General features: G+C 43.9%; 1 protein-coding gene across 3 annotated transcripts in view; it reads left to right on the forward strand.

The window, feature by feature from the left end:
* Positions 1 to 19,847, forward strand: part of FBLN2 (fibulin 2) — a 202,261-nt gene that overhangs the window by 172,678 nt on the left and 9,736 nt on the right. For all 3 annotated transcript variants that reach the window (XM_030570266.1, XM_030570265.1, XM_030570264.1), the window contains exons 10-15: positions 3,659 to 3,796; positions 4,132 to 4,275; positions 8,667 to 8,795; positions 9,282 to 9,407; positions 11,915 to 12,031; positions 14,204 to 14,332. In XM_030570266.1, the coding sequence (XP_030426126.1) occupies positions 3,659 to 3,796; positions 4,132 to 4,275; positions 8,667 to 8,795; positions 9,282 to 9,407; positions 11,915 to 12,031; positions 14,204 to 14,332 (783 nt within the window). The remainder of the gene's footprint in view (positions 1 to 3,658; positions 3,797 to 4,131; positions 4,276 to 8,666; positions 8,796 to 9,281; positions 9,408 to 11,914; positions 12,032 to 14,203; positions 14,333 to 19,847) is intronic.

Here is a 19,847-nt window from a genome sequence, read left to right on the forward strand (position 1 = left end):
TGTTGTATCCTCCCACAGGAAAATCTCTGGGAGGAGGATGGGAAGGAAAACACAGTGAGCGAAATTTTTCCAGGGGTGTGGGTGGGACGGGGCAGGGTTAATTACACCCCCAAAGACATTGATGGTCAGACCACATCTTACAGATCCCCTAAGATGCATAGGGTGTCTGTGCGCTAACTGCTAGTCCCCTATGGCTCTCCAGTGGAACCAGATTAATAGGGACTTCTCAGCTGAAGGCTACCTCTGGCTGGCATCTCCAAGAAAGTGCAGTCCCCAACACTCAGGGGGCTCCAGAAGAAACTTAATATCTTAACTGAGGAGTTGATAGAACTGTGGAAGGGATTTAAAACCTCATGGTTCAAGGCTTAAGCAAGCCTCTGTTAGGGATCAGGATGAGTCTTCCATGGGGAAAGATTATCCCACTTCTGCCTACTGTGGGGTTCTAGCACCTTTCTCTGATGTATCTGGTGCTGGTCACAGTCAGAGACAGGATACTGGACTAGATGGACCATGAGCCTGATCCAGTATGTCAATTCTGATGTTAATGCAGCCTCTGGCTGTATTCAGTTTTTTTGGAGCATTTTCCATGGGGATGAGAATGATTTGGGTTCTTTTCCTTCCCGCTCCTTGTCCAACCCTATATATGGCAGCCCATATGGAAGCTCCACTAGAGGCCCAGGTCAATGGAGACAGTGCAGTACAGGTGGCTGGTGTGTGGTGTGTGGTGTGTGGTGTGTGGTGTGTGGTGTGTGGTGTGTGGTGTGTGTGTGTGAGAGAGAGAGAGAGAGAGAGAGATGTGGGGGATCCCTCTCTCCTCAATCCAAGAAGGTAGGAGCTGTGTCCCCACCAGTGTTCCCTCTAATTTTTCCCCCACATGTGAGGAATGAATTTTGTTATGTACACCAATATGGAGGTGATTTGTGACACATCATCTTCATATCAGTGCACATAACAAAATTCATGGGGTGGGGAGGGGCTGAGAGGTTCAGAGTGTAGGGGGCGCTCAGGGCTGGGGCAGAGGGTTGAGGTGCAGGGGTGTGAGGGCTCTGGGGTGGGGCAGGGGATGAGGGGCTCAGGGCTGGGGAGAGGGTTGGGGTGCCAGCTCTGGGGGTGAGGCTGGAGATGAGGGGCTCAGGGTTGAGGCAGAGAGTTGGGGTGAGGGTGAGGGCCCTGGCTGGGGGGGTGCAGGCTCTGGGGTGGGGATGAGGGATTTGGGGTGCAGGCTGCCCCAGGGCTATGGCAGGGAGTGAGGACTCCCTGCAGCAGCACCTGGGCTTGTGGGGAGAGGCGCCTGTCCCCACTGTGGCAGCTCTGGGGTTGGGGCCATGGTATAGATGCCTCTCCCATAGATGCAGCATGTCTGGGGCTGGGTTTGGGCTGGGGGAGGGGCGCCCCTCTCCTGGTCTTGGCACGTTGGGGGCAGGGCTAGGTTGGGGCTGGGAGAGGGGCACCTCTCCCCCAGCCACGGCAGGTCCTGGCCGAGTGGTTCCCTGAATGCTTGCACCACACTTAATAGGCTGGCTTACAGGGAACTTAGGTCGCCACTCCATTTTTACTCCTGCAATTTCCCAATGACTTGAATAGCAGCTGGTCTTAGTATAGACCTGAGAATTTGGCACATAGCAAACATTTTAAGTGAGTAGTTACTGAATTCCTGCGCTGTAAGTGAACCAGATATTTAACTGTAGGTAGCATATGTTTGAAAAGACTTAATAAGGGCTAGATTGTGGAGTCCTTGCTCACCTCGAGGGAGCCTGTTTGGTCCTAGCATTTATTAGCCTTATAAATGAGTTACTATTTATTTATATGACTTCTTAATGGTTTATAGAATATATAAAGCAGGTTTTTAAGTGGCCCTTTAAATGTGACCCCCAAAGGCTAAAATTTCAGCATCTCTGTAAGAATTAATGTCTAGATGGGGTGTAGGCAACCTATGGCACACATGCCAAAGGCGGCACGTGAGCTGATTTTCAGTGGAGCTCACACTGCCCGGCTCCTGGCCACCGGTCCAGGGGGCTCTGGATTTTAATTTAATTTTAAATGAAGCTTCTTAAACATTTTAAAAACCTTATTTACTTTACATACAAGAATAGTTTAGTTATATATTATAGACTTATAGAAAGAGACCTTCTAAAAATGTTAAAATGTATTACTGGCACACGGAACCTTAAATTAGAGTGAATATATGAAGACTCGGCACACCACTTCTGAAAGGTTGCCAACTGCTGGTCTAGATATTGCTACAACTACTTTGTTTTGGCAGTTAGTTTTATGCTATGAGATACTGAGTCTCCATTGTTTTTTTTGATACCTCATCTTCTCTCCATGGTATAAAAACTTGACAACACAGTAGCTTCTGGAAGACTGACAACTTTAACGTGTGAGAGAGACAAGATGATATGGTAATGCTTTTTATTGAACCAACTTCTGTTGGTGTAAGGTACAGAATTTCTAGCTACACAGAGCCCTTCTTCAGGTCTGGGGAAGGACCTGAAGAATAGCTCTGTGTAGTTTGAAAGCTTGTACCTTCCACCAACAGAAGTTGGTCCGGTAAAAGATATTGCCTCACCCTCATATCCTGTGATAAACACAGCTACATCAACACTGCAAACAACTTTAACATACATCTCTTGCTGATACTTACAGCTGGGGGAATGCCTCCAAAGGTTCTGAAGGCTTTCTCCTACTTAAAACATGGATTTTGTGTTTGTGCCTCTTTTTGCGCTTTCCTGGCACTATTCTAGCAAACGAGTTCACCAATAGGAATCTTCACAGAAACAGCAAATTATAAGCTAATATTAGAAAATACTCACCAAAAATGAGTTTTGAGCTTGTAAATATGAGTGTTTACACCAGAAACCTCATTGTACTCATCCAGTCAGGGAAATGAAACAATGCCATGAGATCTCTATCCAGTTAAAACTGACCAACACAGCTTGAATTTTGAAGATTGAAATCTCACAATAAACTGCTAATAAACAGACCAGAAGTTAAATGTGGAAACTATTTGGCAAATCACGTCAGATAAGTAATAAATTGGAGAAAATTGTTAGCTGCTCATAGACCGCAAAAGTCAGCAATAAATTATTGGCTATTTCTTATTTGTTCAGTTGTGTCACATACACACTCTCTCTTTCTCTCTCTCACACACATGCACGCACACTGCAATCCTGCCAATGAAGTCAATGAGAGTTTTGCCGCTGACTTCAGAAGTGTCAAGATTTTAGCTATAGTTTTTATTCTGTAAGAAGCAGAATGTCCATCTTGTTTTAGAAATGGAGCTACTAGTCAACACAAAACATACACTACATCAGTGTTTCTGTGGGTCTCTTGGACCCCGATCCTGAAACTGGATCTACACTGGTGACTTCAGTGGGACTCTGGAGATCATGGGGCCTACCTGCATAGATCTCATTGCAGAAATGGAGCCTAAAAAAAATGCAGCTGCAGGATTCTGAAGCCTATCCATGGGCAGGAACAAACAACTGTACTCACTGATTTTACAAGCACATTTTTAGAGGCCTTTTGAAAATCTGATACTTCATAACCACATTTCTGAAAAAGAGAAAAAAAGGATATGAGTTACAAATTATTTAATAGGATTAGAAAAAAATATGGCAGAATTGATCACATATTGTTTCTTTATCTTTATTAATAGACATTGATGAATGTGTGAGAGGAACTCATAGCTGTCAAGTAAACTTTGTATGTCAGAATACAAAGGGATCATTCTATTGTGAATCAAAGCAGCGATGCATGGAAGGATTTTTACAAGACCCGGAGGGCAATTGTGTCGGTAAGTGTGATTACAGCAATACGTTTCTAATGTGTGCAGTAGCACTGAACAGAGTCCTAATACTGTTACACTGTTAAGTGGCTGTACGTTGGTCATGTTTGATGTTCTTTAAATTTTCACTGAATTTTGCCCAAATGTTGCTGCTCTTTTAAAAATGTTATATATTGGATTTGCTTACTGTGAAGTTTTAAAATGCAGTCATAACTGATTCTCATCAGCCCCTACATAGATTGCATAATAAATCATAATCAAAATGAGGGAAAAGAAGTGACAGTTGGAACAGAAAGAAGCAGATTCATTGAATAGCTAATACTAATACACTTTCTCTTCCACAGATATTAATGAATGCACTTCACTTCCTGAGCCATGTAAGCCTGGATTCAACTGTATCAATACTGTTGGATCCTACACTTGTCAGAGAAACCTGTTAATGTGCAGCAGAGGCTATCATTCCAGCGAGGATGGATCTCGATGTATCGGTAAGGATCAGACTCCCATCTGCAATTGGGTGCTCTGCTAGAGGAAAAAGCTTATTTCAGTTCCAAAATAGTTTTAGAAAACTTTCAATTGTTATAACTGCATTCCAGGAGTAGGAGAGTTTAAAGATTGACTTGATGATGATGTGGTCAGTGCTTACTATGTTATGTTATATTATGTCAGGGGTCAGCAACCTTTCAGAAGTGGTGTGCTGAGTCTTCATTGATCCACTCTAATTTAAGGTTTCGCGTGCCAGTAATACATTGTAATGTTTTTAGAAGATCTCTTTCTATAAGTCTATAATATATAACTAAATTATTGTTGTATGTAAAATAAATAAGGTTTTTAAAATGTTTAAGAAACTTCATTTAAAATTAAATTAAAATGCAGAGCCCCCCGGACCGATGGCAAGGACCCGGGCAATGTGAGTGCCACTGAAAATCAGCTTGTGTGCCGCCTTCGGCACCCGTACTGTAGGTTGCCTACCCCTGTATTATGTTAATGCCTGAATACTGTATTTAGTTCCTTTTGGTGACCTTGGATTTGGTTGCATCTTGTACCTACTAACTTTCATTCTAAATTCTGTCTAACTCAGTGGTTAGTCCCAACCTGACAATCAAAAACTTCAGACTCTGTTATTTCATAGTATCTCACTGTGGATGGATATGGTGTCGAGTAATAACATACTGCATAAGAGAGACCCTGTGAGTGCATCCATCAGAAAATATAAATGGGCAGATAGTCTTTACAGCAGTGCAAATGAAATTCCTAGTTATTTTTCTGTTGTCCAGATTCTCAGAATAAGTCCAAGTCCTGACTTCTTTGTTTAAAGAAGAAGTGCACATATACTCAGGGCCAGATTCTCTGTTGTGCTGCACCTTGTGTAGTTACTTCCACCAGTACAAAGTGGGCATACAGTGGTATCCAATCAGATTTGTAGGATTTTACACTTATTTTTGCATTCAGTTATTGGTGTGAATGACATGAGATGCAAGAGAACAAAGACAGGCGTACAGAGTTCAAACAAGAGTGAAGTTGTGTCTTTATGAATTAAATATATTTTGTAAATGTAGAAAATAGAAAACTATATTTGGAAAGAAATGATCCAGTAAATCCAAATGCTGTTTACTGACCAATACGAGAACGTGAAAAGAACAAAATCAGCCTTTCTGTGAATTTAGGGGAGGGAAAACTATATTTGGAAAGAAATGATCCAGTAAATCCAAATGCTGTTTACTGACCAATACGAGAACGTGAAAAGAACAAAATCAGCCTTTCTGTGAATTTAGGGGAGGGATGGGAAGAGTAAAGTCCCATTCATTTATTTTCTGACTTTGCTCATAGCTAATGGTTTAATAAACTGCAAAAGATAAAGAAGCTAAACAAGAAAAAGGCCCATAGCAGAGAGCAATGGTGTGGATACAGGACATATGCAAGATGAGCTTCCCACCTTCAGCATTACACATTACCCTATGTTACCACTACATAACTCACTTCTACACTACTATCCGCAGAGTGTCGCAGACCTCTTAACTCCTCCACGTGGGGAGATGGGCAAGTTTTGGACTCAGCCTATAGACTGGAACTATTAAAAATAACTAGATGATGATAAGATTAAGAACGCTTGCTGGTACAATTGTCAAGGGGGATGAGTTGGCTGATCTTAATCAAGAGATGCACTCATCTTTCATTCGTTATCATTTAGCAAACAGGGAGATACCCCAATGGACACAAAGAGAAAATAAATGCTCCTGTCCCTCGCAATGGAAAGCATCAACACTCTAGGATGGATCCTCAGCTGGTGTAAATCAGTGTTACTTCACTGAGGTCAACAAAGCTGTTTCAGCTAATACCAGCTGAGGCTCTTTCCTGGCACTAGTCGTTGGGACCATGAAAGCTAGTATCAAAACAGGACAAAGGCTTTTCAGACCCTGGATTAGAACAACATGTCATTTTTCTACAAGCTGTGGCAAGCAGCTCCAAAGTCCCAGCATTAGTTTAAAGGTCTTTGTTTTAAGACCAGTATCAAAGTTGACTTGTGATGGCTAGTGCTTCTCTATCTTTTGAGTTTTCAAACTGCTGGCCTGAGAAAAATGGGCCATTTTCTTTATTTTTTTCCTTTTTTTTAAGGAGGAAAAACACATTACTCATACATGGCTGGGCTGTGTGGTTATAGGGATGAGATAATGTAATTCATTGTAATTAAAGATGTTTCTCCACATTTTTAATTTAAATGATTGGCACAGTTTTTAGGTCCAGGTACAAGAAAATTCATATGGTAGCTTGCCACATCTAGAGAGTGTAGGAATCTGCTTTTCTGTTTGGTTTAGGGAAAGAAATGTTTCATGTTAATATGACCTATGCCACATGCAAGCTCTCTGCCTCCGGCTAAGTGAGGTGTGCCTCTGTTTTCAGTCTAAATGTTTTAGTATGGTTGCTTTAAATAAGGAAAGAGTATGTAGAAGAAAAAAGAAAACCATGTAGTTCCAATTTCCCCTTTCTATGATAAAATCTATTTCTTCAGGGCATTGTGATGGTTAATTGGACTTCAGATTAACTCATAGTAATAGAAATAGATCATCTGGACATGTTTCTGCAGCAGAACTGAGCCTGTGTGGTCGTCTTCCTCTGTTCAGAGACTTTATCCTGAATGTATTCATTCTTTCTAATTCACCAGATCAGTTACTGGCAACCGCCTCCTTACATTTAATTGAAAAGTATTGTAACTATCTTGAAATACACACCTCAGACTGAAAAAAGTCCTAGACCGAATTAAGGGCAGGGACTTCTACACTGGAATATACAATTTCTCACAAATGAATGAAATAATGGCACAAATGAATTCACTGCAAATAAAATTGCTATTTGCTGATTTAAATCTGTATTAAAAACTCCCTTTTCCTAATGCTTGCTGTGCTCTTAAAGAAAGTGGAGAGGCAACATTTCAGCAGAAATCTTTCCCCCTTCCAGGAATTCTTTCCCGGATAGGTTTTTCTGCAACTCTAGTGCCTATAGTCATTAGAAACATGTGGCTCTGTGCTAAATAAAAACTGAACCAAACATGAAGCCACATCTCTCACCACATCCAAACCAATCTGAAGTCTGTATAAGTAACCCTTGTTTTCTCTTGGTTCCCAAGAGACCTACCACAGCAAGCATCCATGCAGAGGCTCAGAAAATGTCCATTTTTTTTTCCTGAGGAGATTTGCTGTCTCCAAATTTTAAAGAGCTGGGTGGAGGGGGCCATCCATTCTTGGGTCCCTCTGGAGAAGTCCCAGAATCTATGAATTTGCATAAGGCAGCCAACCAGAGCACAGCAAAGAGCGTTTCAGATCTTAGACTGCCCTCTGAGATGATGTTAAACAAAGCCAGCCGTTTTGGCTGTTGAGGAGAGGGAGTTAGGATGCCGGAGGAATCGAAGAGGTGGATATGGAGGAGGGGGAAGGATCTGATGGGATGGGAAGAGGCAGAATTCAAAAGGTTCAGATAATCAATAAACTCTTAAAATGTTGGAGTGTTATCCAAACCAAACTGCTGAACCTTGTCCATCCTAGAGGAGAACAAACAGATGTCTGTTTGACATGACTTCATCTTTACTTGCATTGTCAGTCCCATCAGCCGTTATTAAATAGACTCTTATCCTCATCTTGGAACAGAATGGGAGCAGGGAAGAGACCGAGATTAGTGACCTGTAAATTGGGAAGAGGTGGGAGATGTATCAGGAGTGGATTTTGGATCAGATGGGGATGGAAAATGGGGGAATGTCAAGGATTGGTTTGGGTCATAGCAGAGAGGAGGATCAGGTTGGGGAAAGAGAAGAATGTAGAAAATGGAACAAGAGTTAACAATGCAAGTAGAGGTGGGAATTTATCTGAACCAGAAATTAGGTCTGGCTTGGCTCAGGAGATGAGCAAAAGTTTGAGCTGGTTCTTATTTTGCTCCAATTGATTTGCTATAACATGCTGACTTGTAATATCAACATAAATTGATATAGCAAGTTCGGAGAATGTCAGTATAAAATGCTATTGATAAACGGGTTTAAATGGTATCATTTGCACACAGTAACCAGAAATTTTGCTTAGAGCTAAATGTGGGGTAACATGGGAGGTATTCATGGTGTTTGCAAGCACTCTTTCCTTTTCAAACAATGTATTATTTTGCAAACGTTTGATTTAGAGGAGCCTGGCCATACATGAAGCCACCTCTGAGAAAAACAGAGCAGAAAAAAATGATTATTTTTCCTGACACAGTTAACAGTTTCCGTTCCTTTTTATTCTTTTACTTGAAACTTCTCTCAGTGGTGTGGCATTTCTTAAACTGTGTCATTTAGTGAATGTCCACCACTTTCACGCCTCATATTTAAAGTAATTGATGTTGTTTTTTCCTGCTATAGATGTTGATGAATGTCAGACAGGCATACACCGCTGTGGAGAGGGACAGATTTGTCATAATCTACCTGGAGCTTATCGCTGTGACTGCAAGATGGGCTATCAGTATGATGCATTCAACAGAGCCTGCATTGGTATGTAAGGCACAGAGCAAGCAGAAACTACTGATTGAGCCGTCACAGTATTTAGCGCTGTTGTTTAGTGTGTAGTTATTAGTTCTGCTCTACAGTAGCTCAAAATAGGTGATAAAATTGCTTCCCCAACTACCTTCATTCATTTTGACCAACCTCCACCATTCTTCTGTATCATTATGGAGCACATGTTCTCAGTTTAGCTCAATGGTAGGTTATTGATTGAGGTCATCTGCACAGTACTTTTGTCTGGGTTAAATATCTTCTGCTGCAGAATGTACGTTTCTGAAAATCTTCACATGCACTGGGATAAAGCTTTTTATATTTTATCATCACTGTATGCCAATTAGAGTACAAAGCCAGACAATATAAAAAAACAAGGTTGCAGCATTTCACGCAGTACAGATCGATCTCTGGCATCTTTAAAATATCCTTCCATGTCTCTCTCAAATCCTGTGTTTTCCCATTGTTTGCTTGTTTTGCTGACAGATGTAAATGAGTGCTGGAATTACCCAGGACGGCTGTGTCAGCACACCTGTGAGAACACTCCTGGGTCCTACCGTTGCTCTTGTTCATCTGGATTCCGCTTGGCCTATGATGGGAAGCACTGTGAAGGTACCGAACTGCTTTCCTTTCCTTTTAAGACAAAGTCTGCATTGGAAGAAGAAAGACTATGGGGAAGGAAGTTTGGGTGGCATTTGATACAAGAACCCATGATTCATGAATGCTCTGAGGCTTTGTAAACACTAAAATTTCACATTGCAAGCATCCTTAGAATGTCTCTCAAGCTGCAATGTAGTTAAGGTATTTGTTAAACTTGCAATATGTATGTAAAGCTTCTCCAGCATCATTAGATCCCATACACTCTATCACCAGGGGTGGTAGGCAAGGCAGATCATTTCTACTAAACAAGAAATGAAATGCTGAAAAGCCATTATATGATGACGACATAGAGCGCCTCTTTCTTGTGGCTTTTGCCTTTTTCTCTCTGGCCTTTCCCCCACCTTGTCAACTTCTTTCATAGCCATGTCCCCCATCTTTGTGGTTACAATATTTGCAGGTAAAGAAGCAAACTGACTTGCAGTTGTGAATCTGCCTTTGTTTTTTAGCAGCTGTGCTTCCCAGCTGCCCAGTAGCAATTTTCATACTATTTCAGGTAGTTTCAGTAACTTTCACATTACGATCTGGGAACATGTAGCAGCCCAAGAGACCAGGAATATCATGTTTCTAATGCATTTTGAGAAGCTCTTCTAGACTGAGTGAGCAGGAAAGTAGGTATATCTCCAGTAGTTGTGCATGAGCTTGACACATTGTGTTTATAGAGCTAATCTTTTCAGTTAGAGTTGTGCAAATAACTGATTTTTTTTTCAGTTTGATGACTGAACTGCAAAAAATGTTGCAAGTCAACACGAAAGAAAATTGTTTCATCAAACTGAAAAAGTAAAAAACCAAATTCTTTTCAGGTCAGACTAAATATTTTGTTTGACTTGTAGAGTCTAACTGATGGATTGATGTGTTGATTATTGATTAATTTTGTAGGTAGCAGTGGTTGATAAAAGTTCAGTCTCCTGAGTGGCTACAGCCTCAGGAAGATTATTATCAATGTTATTAGAATGGGGGACCCAGGGAGCACACAAGAAATTGCTAATTATCACAAGTCCACTTATTAACAAATCCATTTAGCAGATGAATAATCCCACAACCACTGAAATACAGCCGTAGATAGAAAGAGAGTACAAAGTGTTTAGCCCACTGACTGGTATCACTCACATCTCCTACTGGGGAGCCCCAGAGTCTCAGTAATCATCTTACTCCTGCTCATCATCACCATCTTCACCAGTGGGTGTCATCCAGGTGACTCTCAAGACACGCAGACTGGGACACAACTTTTATTATGTGTTATACTAACTCCCACTGGCGTTTATAGCATTTATGAAGGTTTCAACCCTGTTTTCGTTATCTGTACTTTCACTCCCCACTAAATCTAGGACGCCTCATTTTTCATAGGCTAACTTTCCCTTTCTACTCATTAACATTTATGTCCCTCAATCACCATAACGACTTGTGGATAGCACAGTGCTGTCACCCTATGTCTGCAAAAATCCCCAAAATGTTACAACCAGTTTTAACTGGCATCTTACAGTGTTAGCAGATACATTTCAATACATTTTTTCCCAAACATCAGCACTTAGCACAATTTCCCATACAAGGTTATTCATCAGTCAACTAGTTGATGTGAGGCCCTGTTTGGGCTAAGCTAAATATCTTACTGGCCTAAGTCTAATAAGCCCCATATTACAACATTAATTAATACTTATATTTCACCTCTATATCCTGGTATAGCTGATATATTTTATTCTTTGCTACAGAGACAAATTTAAATGTTTTTAACTTTTTAAAAATAACATAGAAGCAAAATTCAAAAGGAAAAGCCATTTCAAACAGAAAATTTGAAATGCTTCGTTCTGAAAATGTCAGAATGTAATGTTTTGGTTTTTTTCACAACTTTTTGTGATTTGTCTGTTTCAGATGAAACAATTCAAAAAAATTAAAATTTTCTTCCAGAATTTTTTGGCTCATTTGAAACTTCCAAATTTTCATCAAAACAAAAAAATTCAAATTGAATCAAAATAGAAAGGTTTTGGTTTCCATTTTCTGATCTCCTCCCTCTCCCCACTTCTTTTCCTTAATCCCTCTTTTCCAGAGGAGAGAAGGGGGAATAAAAGGAGAGGGGGGAAAAAAACCAAAAGAAATGAAAACTTAACTCTTTCTGTTTAGATTTAAATCAAAATCAAAATGTATCAAAACAAAGAATTGTGCAATGACAAAACATTGAAAATTGTTTCATTCCTTTGAATTATTTTTATTTATTTATTTTCCAGAAACTAATTGGCCTTTTTTCACCAACTCTAAAGTATTAATTATATATTATTATGGCAGTGCTATAGTTCCTCATGCAATTATGGAATAATCTGCTCAAAGGAGAAATTTTCGTCTAGCCCTCTTTGCTAGTGATTGGCTTATGGCCGAATCTGGTTCTAGCTGCTGTCAGAGGCAGGAAACTGTAGTAGATATTGTTCTGCTCCAGTGTAGCAATGTCTTTTGTTTATTTTTGGATACAGATGTGAATGAATGTGACAGCACTCTATGCAGTCAGGAGTGTGCCAATGTCTATGGTTCCTATCAATGTTACTGCAGGCAAGGGTACCAGCTAGCAGAAGACGGCCATTCTTGTAAAGGTACGGATGCTGTTCATGTCATTTGTACTTTTTGTACATTGCAGGGAGTGTCTAAGGCTCTGAATTTTATGCCCTGCTTCAGTGGCCGCAAAGGGTTGTTCCAGCCACTGGCAGTTATTGGAGTGTAGCAGTGCACTGGGCATGCCTCCAGTGCTGGGGGCTGTGAGAAGGGGATGGCATAAGGCCAGAAACAATGTATGTATGTATCCTATTGGGGAATTCCTGTGCAAAGGGAAATCTCAGCCGCCCACTTAGACCAGATTTAAGTCTGCTTTGCTCCACCAGAGCAATACAAATCAGACTTCCCAGGAGCCAGGATATATAGCCTAGGTTTGCTGGAGGAACCTGTGCATGACTGAAGAACTAGTGAGATTGTTGCCTCACAGTGGCAAGAGACTGAAGTCTGAGCAAGACAAGTAGGGGGGTTTAGTCAGACTGCTTTTCTGAAACTCTATCATCCAAACAGTGGCTCTCCAGCTTTCCAGACTACCGTACCCCTTTCAGGAGTCTGATTTGTCTTGCAAGTTTCACCTAAAAACTACTTGCTTTCAAAATCGGACATACAATGTCACAGCACGCTATTACCAAAAAATTGATTAGCGGTACTTTCTCATTTTTACCATATAAATACAAAATAAATGGATTGGAATATAAATATTGTATACTTATATTTCAGTGTGAGATGTGAGCCTATTTTTCACTTGTGAGTCTTGTCTGAAGCCTGAGCCTTGGCAGCTGGGATGAAATATGTAACTTAGCTTCTCTGGGCCCCCTGTGGAACTCAGTTGTCCTGCTTGCCACCCCCTAATGCTGGCCCTCCACTTATGACTAATGCTACGATACTTTCACAGAGGTTCCAGAAGTGACTCCGTGATTCCATGGCTTTTCACGACCTCCGTGACTTCCACAGCGGCTAGTGCGGCTGACTTCAGGGCCATCCGAGCAGCTGGTTCTGCAGACCGCCTGAGCAGCGGTCCTGGGGGCAGCCCCAGGGAGCGCCCAAGCAGCAGTCTGAGGGCTGCCCCAGAGCCAGCTGCACAGGCCACTGCTTGGGCGGCTCCGTGCAGCTGGCTCTGGGGACCGCCGGAACAGTTGCTGGTGTGGCTAGCTCTGAAGAATGCCTGAGCAGTGGTCCTGGGGATGCCCTGGGGACCTCCTGAACAGCAGCTGTCCTGGGGCGGCTGGAACAGCGGTCCAGGGCACCCAGAGTCTGTCCGGAGAGCGGTCGCCGGGAGCAGCAGCCAGCAGGCAGTCAACCGCCGTTTATAGCTTTACTGATAGCCCCCCTAAAACTGTCCTGTGACATCTCCCCTAGGAACTGAAAGCTCCAAGTTGAGAAACACTGATCTAGATGAGTTGAGTACCCCGAGAAAGACCTCTGAGTACCCCCAGGGATACACGTACCCCCTGGTTGAGAACCACTGATCTAAAACCTCTGCAGTACCATAGCTGAGCTTAAGGCCTGCTCTGACTTCCACTGGCTGTAATGGTCCCCTTGGAGCTGTTATGCTATTGTGTATCACCAGAGTTCATCATATTTTGGTCATTCCCCCAGCTTGCTCTGACACTAAACTGCACCAGAAGTCAGGAGCAGGTGATGTATGGGCAGTTTCCAGCTGCACCTATAGGACAGCTTTCTGGGTAGCTTTGTGCTGTCTGAGGGGATGAAGGATCTGAGCCTTTGGGTTTTGTTTGCTGAACAGGTGTTTAAAAAACAGACACCTGACAAATACTTGGGAGAGAATCTCTTTTTGTTTATGAAGGAGTCAAAAACCTGATTCCTTCCGTTAAGGTCTGAAAAAACTCCCCTAAAAGTTCTAGAGGAATTCTGAATTTGGAAAGCTACAGGAGAGTATAAACCCAGACATATGCTTGGTTTATTGCTGCTCTGCATTACTTTTAAGTTGTCAGATAGATAGTAATTTTCAAACATGTAATGGGAGAGCAAGGGGGGAGCTTTGCACTGAGCGCTTCATAAAACACCATGAACGGCCCTACAGCAAAGTCAGACTTTCAGGGTTGGGCGCTTGTTAAATAAAACCTATTACAGATGAGATGAGGGATTTCATCTGACGTCACCTGTATCAGAGCCATCGGAATTTCCTTGTGTTCCATTTTCTCTTCGTTTATATCTGTCACTTTTCTAATGCTTTTGTAATCATTTAATTCCAGATATTGATGAGTGCACACAAAGTGCGGGTATTCTTTGCACTTTCCGCTGTGTGAATGTTCCTGGTAGTTACCAATGTGCTTGTCCTGAGCAGGGATATACTATGGCAGCAAATGGAAGAACATGTCGAGGTGAGAATAAGATTAAGGGACTGTAAAGACTGTATCTTGATGTCAGTTCTGGATATGATCTAGAACTTTAAGGTTATCCAGTCAAACCTCTATTTTATACAATGATCACCATAAAATAGTTAACACGTGACAATAGTTGCCACATATCGGTATCAAACAGGTCAGTTTCCCCCCTATATTTGGAGTAAGAAATAACTATGTATTAACTGTTTAATCCATTTTTTAATGGAAATCACTGTATTATACAACTTGAGGTAAACATTTTCACGTAGGTACCTAAAGTTATACATGCAGGATAAATCCATATTTAATCACCTAAGTAAGTGGGCTGATTTTCAGAGGTTATGAACCCCCAAATCGCTAACTTCAGTGGAAGTTGTGGGAGCTCAACACTTCTGAAAATTAGGAGACCAAATTCAGAAGACTAAATATGGACTTAAGGGCCTAATTTCAAGGCATACGCATTTGAAAATGTTGGCCTAAGAGCTTGTCTACTCTGGCAATTAACAGTGCTTTAACTTCCCTACTCAGGGGTGTGAAAAAACACCGCCCTGAGCGCAGCAAGTTGCAGTGCTGTAAGGCGCCAGTATAAACAGGGCCCCAGTGCTGGGAGCTACGCCCCTCGTTGAGGTTGTTTTTCTGGAGCACTGGGAGAGCTCTCTCCCAGTACTGTGCCATGACCACACAAGGCACGTTAAAGTGCTGCCAGTATAGACTAGCCTTAAGTAAACAATAAGATGTAAACCACACTGGACTAAATACTCCCATAAAATCACAGCAATGTATTTAAGATAGCTAATGTTTTCACCTGCAGCGCAGCTGTACATGTTTGAAGTTAAAATCCTCCATTTCGAAAGACATGCTTGTCATGTAATGATGTTTGAAGAGCTGATTACTTATCACCCTGTATGCATTAGAGTGGTCAGTTACGCTAGCTATCAGGCATTTACTGTGCTCCTAGTTTTTCAGGGTATCTTCAGACTTTTTAGTTGCACAGCTCAACTCTTGGGTTCTGATTCTTCTCACCAATAAAACTCGGGCATAACTCCTCTGACTTCAGTGGAGTTAGAATGTGTAAAAACATGTATGAGCTCTTGCATGGAAGTCAGAGGAAACATTTATTTTGCCCACTTACAGTAGCTTTAACGATCCTCTCTCCATTTCTGTTATGTGCAGACGACATGATCTGAGGCTGCCTGTATAACAGCTGCTATCGTTGTGAATGCTGGAATTTGAACCAGGTTACTTCAGACTTAATAGTATGAGTCACTACTGCTGAACTGAATAGCCAGGCTCTCTGTAGCTCAGAGCTCTAAGAGACCCATACCCTCTGTGGCTCAGGCATAGAAGGGGATGCGTAACACACACTGACCAGTGAGTTACACTTGCAGTTGTCACCCTCTTTTCAAGTGCACCCTCTTTCAACCTGCATAGTGGGAGCCCAGCATTGTGTGGATTTCCCATTGAGTGAACTATATAGTGATACTTTCAAGGCAAATTTTTCAAGGTTCTGCAAAAAATGTATTCTCTTTATTTGCAGCTGTACAACCACATATCTACATTGATGTTTGGACAAATATACGTGTAGAGGCCACCATGTATTCTTCTTTGAGTGATTGTTCATGTGCATTCCAAGCAGGAGTGTGTGCACACCAGCCGGAAGATTTTTCCTTAGCAGTGTCCGTAGGGTCATCCCTGGCGCCCCCTGCAGTGGCGCCTCCATGGCACCCTTTATAGGGGCCCGCCAATCCTCCACCTCTTCGGTTCCGTCTTGCCGCAGATGATGGCTAGCTGGAACTTTGCTCGCTCTTGCAGCAAGCCTAGCAGTGTCTTGTCTAAGTGTACATAGTTGTTTCCTCTCTTATAGTTTAGAGTTAGTATTAGTTGTAGCAAAGAATCCTGTGGCACCTTATAGACTAACAGACGTTTTGGAGCACGAGCTTTCGTGGGTGAATACCCACTTCCTCAGATGCATGTAATGGAAATATCCAGGGGCAGGTATATATATGTGTGCTAGCAAGCAAGCTAGAGATAACGAGGTCAGCTCAATCAGGGAGGATGAGGCCCTGTTCTAGCAGTTGAGGTGTGAAAACCAAGAGAGGAGAAACTGGTTCTGTAATTGGCAAGCCATTCACAGTCTTTGTTCAATCCTGAGCTGATGGTGTCAAATTTGCAGATGAACTGAAGCTCAGCAGTTTCTCTTTGAAGTCTGGTCCTGAAGTTTTTTTGCTGCAGGATGGCCACCTTAAGGTCTGCTATAGTGTGGCCAGGGAGGTTGAAGTGCTCTCCTACAGGTTTTTGTATATTGCCATTCCTAATGTCTGATTTGTGTCCATTTATCCTTTTCCGTAGAGACTGTCCAGTTTGGCCGATGTACATAGCAGAGGGGCATTGCTGGCATATGATGGCGTATATTACATTGGTGGATGTGCAGGTGAATGAACCAGTGATGGTGTGGCTGATCTGGTTAGGTCCTGTGATGGTGTCGCTAGTGTAGATATGTGGGAAGAGTTGGCATCGAGGTTTGTTGCATGGATTGGTTCCTGAGCTAGAGTTATTATGGTGTGGTGTGCAGTTACTGGTGAGAATATGTTTCAGGTTGGCAGGTTGTCTGTGGGCAAGGATTGGCCTGCCACCCAAGGCCTGTGAAAGTGTGGGATCATTGTCCAGGATGGGTTGTAGATCCTTGATGATGCGTTGGAGGGGTTTTAGCTGGGGGCTGTATGTGATGGCCAGTGGAGTCCTGTTGGTTTCTCTCTTGGGTTTGTCTTGCAGTAGGAGGCTTCTGGGTACACGTCTGGCTCTGTTGATCTGTTTCCTTATTTCCTCATGCGGGTATTGTAGTTTTGAGAATGCTTGGTGGAGATTTTGTAGGTGTTGGTCTCTGTCTGAGGGGTTAGAGCAGATGCGGTTGTACCTCAGTGCTTGGCTGTAGACAATGGATCGTGTGATGTGCCCGGGATGGAAGCTGGAGGCATGAAGGTAGGCATAGCGGTCGGTGGGTTTTCGATATAGGGTGGTGTTAATGTGACCATCACTTATTTGCACCGTGGTGTCAAGAAAGTGGACCTCCCGTGTAGATTGGTCCAGGCTGAGGTTGATGGTGGGGTGGAAGCTGTTGAAATCATGGTGGAATTTTTCCAGAGTCTCCTTCCCATGGGTCCAGATGATGAAGATGTCATCAATGTAGCGTAGGTAGAGAAGGGGTGTGAGTGGACGAGAGCTGAGGAAGCGTTGTTCCAGGTCGGCCATGAAGATATTGGCATATTGTGGGGCCATGCGGGTGCCCATAGCAGTGCCACTGATCTGGAGATATATATTGTCATCAAATTTGAAATAGTTGTGTGTAAGTATAAAGGCACAGAGCTCAGCAGCCAGTTGTGCTGTGGCATCATCAGGGATAGTGTTCCTGACAGCTTGTATTCCATCTGTGTTTGGGATGTTTGTGTAGAGAGCCTCTACATCCATGGTGGCTAGGATGGTGTTTTCTGGGAGGTCACCAATGCATTATAGTTTCCTCAGGAAATCAGTGGTGTCGCGGAGATAGCTGGGAGTGCTGGTGGCATAGGGTCTGAGTAGAGAGTCCATATATCCAGACAGTCCTTCAGTGAGAAAGTTGTAGTTAGTTGTAGATAGTTAATAGTTGTTGGGGGGCTTCCCCCCAATGGACTCATCGCCCCGCTGGGGCATGCCCAGGTCCCCAGGGTTTAAACTCTGCACGGACTGCGGGAAGTTTATGCCAAAGAGTGACCCACACTCGTCCTGCTTGAGGTGTCTCGAGGAGAGCCACCAAAGAGACCAGTGCACTATATGCAGGGGATTCCGTCCCAGGACTCTTAAGGACAGAGAGCAGAGACTCAGAGTGCTCCTGATGGAGGTGGACTTATGCCCACACTCGGACCCTGAGCATGCCAGTCCACCGCCCAGCACCTGATCCTCGGTGCGCAGCGCTCCAGAACCACTCACAAGACAGGAGGCCCAGTCTAAGACCTCTAAGTCCCAGTACCAGAGAGAATTGGGACATAGAAAATTGGCTTCCATGCAGCACCCGTCACCATCTCTGGTGCCTGCAAAAAAAGAAGAGACCAGTGAGGGACCGATCACTCCACCAGGACCTTAAAAGGCTGGCGGCGTCCACGACTGCGATGGGACAAGCCAAGCCACAACCACATCCTCCCAAGGTCCCGTTGACTCCTGCCCCAGTGGGGGTGCAGTCGAGTCCGGACCACTCTAGATCCCCGGAGCTCAGCAAGGATGTGCGTCTCCCATTGATGCTGAAGGCATTCAAGATGGCCTCTGACTTATTAAGCCTCCCGGTGCCAGCCTCTCCACGCTGATGGAAAGAGCGGCCAGACACAGCCCAACCCCAATCCAAGGGACAAGCCGGCCATGATGTCACCCCAGTCCATGCCCTGTGCTGCTCCGGCGGCACTGACACAGAGACTGCGCTCCCCGGCCTTGCGGCATCTCTCCCTGGCAACAGTGGGCACTGCCCCCCGTTGGTCCTCCTATTCGGAGACATTGGTCTCGGAGGCAGAATCCTACCATTCCAGTAGATCAAGGAGCAGGAGGTCGGCTTCCCAGGCAAGCCAAAGACCTTACCTAGCACAGTGTCAGCAACAGTGGCAACCACCCTCCCAGTGGCCGTTCTGGACTCCCTGGGCCACCATCAGTCCCTGGGACAGGCGCACGGCCCGCGCTCCAGGTGTGTGTCAGTCTCCTCAACGTTGGTGGCTCTGGCACAAATGCCTCCACCACCAGCACCGCTGTCCGACAGGAGTGTGCCACAACAGAACCCGGCACTACCTAGTCAGACACAGGCACTGACGGGGATCATGTTTCCGACACCACAGGCACCGCCCAGCATGCCTCGTCATTCAGCTTCGACCTTGGTACCAGCTGCGGTGCCGCATCCTACATCCACACTGGCCTTGCAAACAGAGTACTGTGTGCCGCAGAACTCTGGAGAGGCTGTGGGTACAGAGGAAGGTCCTTTGCAGGTGATCTCCTCCTCTTTCTCGATGGATGAGACGGTTGCGGGAACTTGAGCGACACCAGCCCTAGAGGACAACCGAGTGCTTCAGCAGCTACTTAAGCGTGCCGCTCAGAGCCTGGCGATCCAAGCGGAGGAGATTAAGATGGATGTAGATCCGGTAGTGGACATCCTGGCCCCCTCAGGCCCATCTAGGGTTGCCCTACCGTTGATCAAAACGATAGCTGATACGTCCCGCACCTTGCGGCAGACGCCAGCTTCGTTGGCCCCTGTAGCCAAAAAGACAGAGAGGTGCTACTTTGTACCCTCCAAGGGCCATGAGCATCTATATACCCACCCTTCCCCAGACTCTCTTGTTGTGGATGCAGCCAACCAAAGGGAGCGTCAGGGGTTCCAAGGGTCTACACCAAAGAACAAGGAGGCCAAGAAGTTGGACCTCTTTGGTAGAAAGGTGTACTCAACAGAGGGTCTGTAACTATGTATAGCCAACCAACAGGCTATAGTGAGCCGGTATGGCCATAA

This window comes from Gopherus evgoodei, chromosome 7 (assembly GCF_007399415.2).
Source record: "Gopherus evgoodei ecotype Sinaloan lineage chromosome 7, rGopEvg1_v1.p, whole genome shotgun sequence".
Classification (NCBI taxonomy): domain Eukaryota; kingdom Metazoa; phylum Chordata; order Testudines; family Testudinidae; genus Gopherus; species Gopherus evgoodei.